The sequence below is a fragment of the Drosophila hydei genome, unplaced genomic scaffold (genome assembly GCF_003285905.1).
Source record: "Drosophila hydei strain 15085-1641.00,03,60 unplaced genomic scaffold, DhydRS2 tig00008122-arrow-pilon, whole genome shotgun sequence".
Taxonomy (NCBI): Eukaryota; Metazoa; Arthropoda; class Insecta; order Diptera; family Drosophilidae; genus Drosophila; species Drosophila hydei.
In genome coordinates, this window is record NW_022045833.1 from 2,920,351 (window position 1) to 2,924,613 (window position 4,263).

The 4,263-nt window shown below is 32.8% G+C and overlaps 1 protein-coding gene across 1 annotated transcript; it reads right to left on the reverse strand.

The window, feature by feature from the left end:
* Positions 1 to 2,862: 2,862 nt before the first annotated feature.
* LOC111602314 lies at positions 2,863 to 4,063 on the reverse strand. The gene is made up of 3 exons (XM_023319317.2): positions 3,820 to 4,063; positions 3,542 to 3,733; positions 2,863 to 3,477 (listed from the first exon to the last, which is right to left on the reverse strand). Exons 1-3 carry the CDS (start codon positions 3,926 to 3,928, stop codon positions 2,978 to 2,980), a joined length of 801 nt encoding a protein of 266 aa, XP_023175085.2. The 5' UTR covers positions 3,929 to 4,063; the 3' UTR covers positions 2,863 to 2,977.
* Between the last annotated feature and the right edge of the window lie 200 nt (positions 4,064 to 4,263).

Sequence of the window (4,263 nt, forward strand, 5' to 3'; positions counted from 1 at the left end):
TTTAGAAAGGGATTTCAATGTAGACTGTCATCCAATTAGTGGGGGTGGACAGCGAGATGAGCATGAGTATTGTGGACTCCATTCAAATTTTATATGGCATGAGTATGTTCTCAATGACTAAAAATAAAATTATATATACAAAAATTAGAAAAAAAGTTAAGTGCTTAGTAAAAATTATAAAAACAATATTTATCAATGAAATAATAAATTCAGCAAATTTAAATTTAATGCAATAGTTTTAATATTCAAATATTTTTTAATACTTAAAAAAAAAATAATATATAATAAACAATAAAAATATAATAGATCGGATGTGACTGACTAGGAAGTACCCCTCCATTTCAGCTGCTTTTCCAAAAATGTATCGTTAGAATTAAAATTCGAAATTGTTTGTTTCACTTAATGAAAATACTTTAAAATGATTTTAAAATTTAAAAACATCTGTTTAAAAAGAATTGTCACAAGGCTGACATAAGTTGAGAGAGAAAGACAAAGAGATAAAAAATAGTTTGAATTTATATTTTAATATATTTGTATAATATTTTGTATTATTGCACAAAATAGCTTACGTTACATTCATAAAATTTATAAATATATTTTTAGTAAGAATATTACATAGTTTAGTGTAGCAGAGTAAAAGCACATTTTGGTTAAAATTTGTTATAATAAAAACAATTATAAATGCTTAAATCTTTAGTTTTCAAGTTGGCATAATATATGACTTCAATATTTAAAAAGAGTATATAGCTTTTATATAGAGTATATATTCACTGAGTTTCATGTCTTTCATTGAGATTCTTGCTTTGTATCAGTTTTTGCTTCAGCGGAATGGAAATTGAAAGTCTTGGCTTGGTCTTCGGCAGAGTCCGTGCTAGTTAGTTCAGGTGCGCTAGGCATAAATTCAGTTGCAGGTGCCTTCATATTGAGACGCAGTTCAGGCTGCCAGCCAATGTTCGTTATTAGATTCCAGTTATCCAAATGCTGACCATTATTACGCTGATCCGACCAGCCTGCCATTGGAGGTGGAAGTGGTGAATCGGGTTTGATTTCGTCACGATTTATTGTCGAGTTGGAGCTGATCATTTGTGAAGCTGGTTTGGCGACGCCTAGAGGGCATTCACCAGGCATGAAAGTGCTTCTCTCTGATACAGCTGCAGTTGGTTTATTAACTTTGCTAGCCAAATTATGGCAGCGTTGCGGAGCTGCGAGTGGGATTTTCTCTCCAGTTTTCTCTTCTTTCAGCTTAGAGTACACATATGCCATCACAGTTAGAGAGAAGAATATATATACTTAACATGATAAGAAGAATAAAATGAATATAAGATTTCTTTATGAAAAATGCATTCAACTTACAATTGATAGGCATTTTATGAGGATTAAAGTTAATCACTCTGAGTATCAATAAAATTATTGTAAAAGGGAACCAAACTTTGATGGGAAATAGATCTTTCTTATGTAGGCTGAATAGGAGGTAAATGTTGACAAATAAATAAATTCCATACGCTGCTAGCCAAAGCCATTCAGCTGATTCGTCTGCTACCAGCATGATATATATTAGATATTTATATATTAAATATATTTATATACGCAACTTACAGTCTTCAGTGTGAGATGAAACTTTTTTGATTGCGATTGCCCAAAGATAAAATGTGACGACAATACTTGAGGCAGCAATGCTGACTCCCAAGTCTTCAGGGCGAACCATTTGAAAACAGAGACCGCAGAGTCTGGTCTACTACCCGAATAGAATACAGCTTACAGGGTAGATTGAGAGAGTTAAAGAGCGTGCCAGTTAAGAGAGAGTATGACGCATGCTGTGGAACCCATTCAAATTGCAAACAATACATTTTCCTAAGTACTTTTGATTTTAATGTAAATAACAAAAAATATTGAAATAAACAAAAAACAAAATAATGTTATTGCACAATGAAAAATTTTATTTATATTTTAAAAATTAAATAATATAAAGATGTCAAATTTCAACTAAAGTTCTTAAAGAACATATGGAAATACTTAAACTACAATAATTTCATGAGTCTCATTAAAGTAAGCACTTCTTAGCTTCAGCTTATGTTAAAGTCTTATTTAGCTTTAATACGGCGCAGTTTCTGAGTGCTCTCAATATCGACTATTGGCGAACTTTTCGAACACTCAAGACCTTTCGACCGGCAAGAGGGTTCAGCGTAGACTGGACTAGACAATACTTAGCAATACCAGCTGGCATAGCATCAAGAGAGAGCGGTAGACTCAAAATGTGGAACCTAATTAAATGTTCAAGAAAATTCTTACTCTATAATGACGAATGCTAAATACTCTTGCTAAACAATTGAGAGACTTTGCTGCTTTAAAGAAAAACTTGAGGACTGCAGGGTATTAGCTGATAAATAAGAAAGCTCTAAGTGTATAAAAAGTTGCCCAAAGAGACTTCAACTGTTACAAGAGATGATGCGCTCTTCGTGAATCATGACATCAGCGATTGCCCGTTATATTATTAAGACACAAAATGTTCTTCTCTGTTACACCCTCTCTATACAGATAGCTGCTGCGAGCTATTAGGGTATTCGTTAGTCGACAACTTCACTTCATAACAACTTGTTATCCGCGTCAGCAGAAATAATCATTGAGATATTGGAAACAACTGAAAAACCAATTCTCTAAACAGCAACTTGTTTGTTAATTAACTCTAATTGAATTTATGTTTTTATGTATATTTTTTATTATTGCACACAATAGTTCACATAACATTCATAAAATTCCTGAGTTAGAGTATTTCATAGTCTAGTTTTGTAGTGTAAACTACTAAAAGCACATTTCGGTTAAAACTTTTATAAGGAAATACAATATAAATGCTAAGATCTTTGGTTTTCAAGTTGACAGATATATGGTTTCTATATGCATATATCAGAAAAGAGTATATAAATTGTATATATGTATATTAAATGATTTTATGGATTATATTTTCGTGAGTTTCATGTTTTTACTTTGTTGTTTCATTAAGATTCATCATGTTAGCGGAATGGAAGTTGAAAGTCTTGGCTTGGTCTTCGGCAGAGTCTGAGCTAGTTAGTTCAGGTGCGCTAGGCATAAATCCAATTGCAGGTGCATTCAGATTGAGACGTAGTTCAGGCTGCCAGCCAATGTTCGTTTTCAGATTCCAGTTATCCAAATACTGACCATTATTACGCTGATCCGACCAGCCCGCCGTTGGAGGTGGAAGCGGTGAATCGGGTTTGATTTCGTTACGATTTATTGTCGATTTGGAGCTGATCATTTGTGAAGCTGGTTTGGCGACGCCTAGAGGGGATTCACCAGCCGTGAAAGTGCTTCTCTTTGACGCAGATGCAGTTGGCTTATTGACAGTGCTAACAAAATTATGGCAGCGTTGTAGAACTGGGGGTGGCGTTTGCTCTGCTGTTTGCTCTTCTTTCAGCTTAGAGTACACATATGCCATCACAGCTAGCGAAGTGAATATATATACTAGATTTGGTAGTAAAGATAACAGATATAACATAACTTATTACACAGATTAGATGCAACTTACAGTTGATGAATAAATCAATTATGTTATGATAATCAAAGTTAATCACTCTGAATACCAATAAAAATATAGTCAAAAGGAACCAAAGTTTGATGGGGCATAGACCTTTCTTAAGCAGGCACAGTAGGAGAAAGGTGTTGACAAATAAATAAATTCCATACGCTCCCGTCCAACGCACGTCAGTTGATTCTTTCGCTACAAACAAATACATATTTTATATATATATATATATAATTTTTTTTATACATATAATATTAGATATATTTATATATGCAACTTACAGTCCTTATTGTCTGATGTAATTTTTTTGATTGCCGTTCCCCAAAGATAAAATGTGATGACAATATTTACGGAGACAATGGTGACTCCCAAGTCTTGAGGGCGCACCATTGCGAATACAACAGCTTACAGGGTAGATTGAGAGAGTTAAAGAGCGTGCCAGCTAAGAGAGAGTATGACGCATGCTGTGGAACCCATTCAAATAGCAAACAACAAATTTTCCTAAGTACTTTTGATTTTAATGTAAATAACAAAAAATATTAATAAAAATAATTATGATGTAATTATATATTATTTTATATATCCTTAAATATATTAGTTATATTTATAAAATTAACCAAAGCAAGTAAAATTTCAATCAAAGTTCAAGGCACTTTTTTCATATGACATATAGAAATTTTTGAACTATAATTATTTCATGACTCTTTTTTATTAAAGTAAGCACT

What these genes read in the sequence shown, in the direction of transcription:
- LOC111602314 (XM_023319317.2), bottom strand. Translation starts at nt 3,928, where the DNA reads ATGGTGCGCCCTCAAGACTTGGGAGTCACCATTGTCTCCGTAAATATT. An exon ending in TACATCAGACAATAAGGACT is followed by an intron (nt 3,734 to 3,819) that starts GTAAGTTGCATA and finishes ATTTGTTTGTAG; the next exon opens with CGAAAGAATCAACTGACGTG. An exon ending in AATTGATTTATTCATCAACT is followed by an intron (nt 3,478 to 3,541) that starts GTAAGTTGCATC and finishes TACCAAATCTAG; the next exon opens with TATATATATTCACTTCGCTA.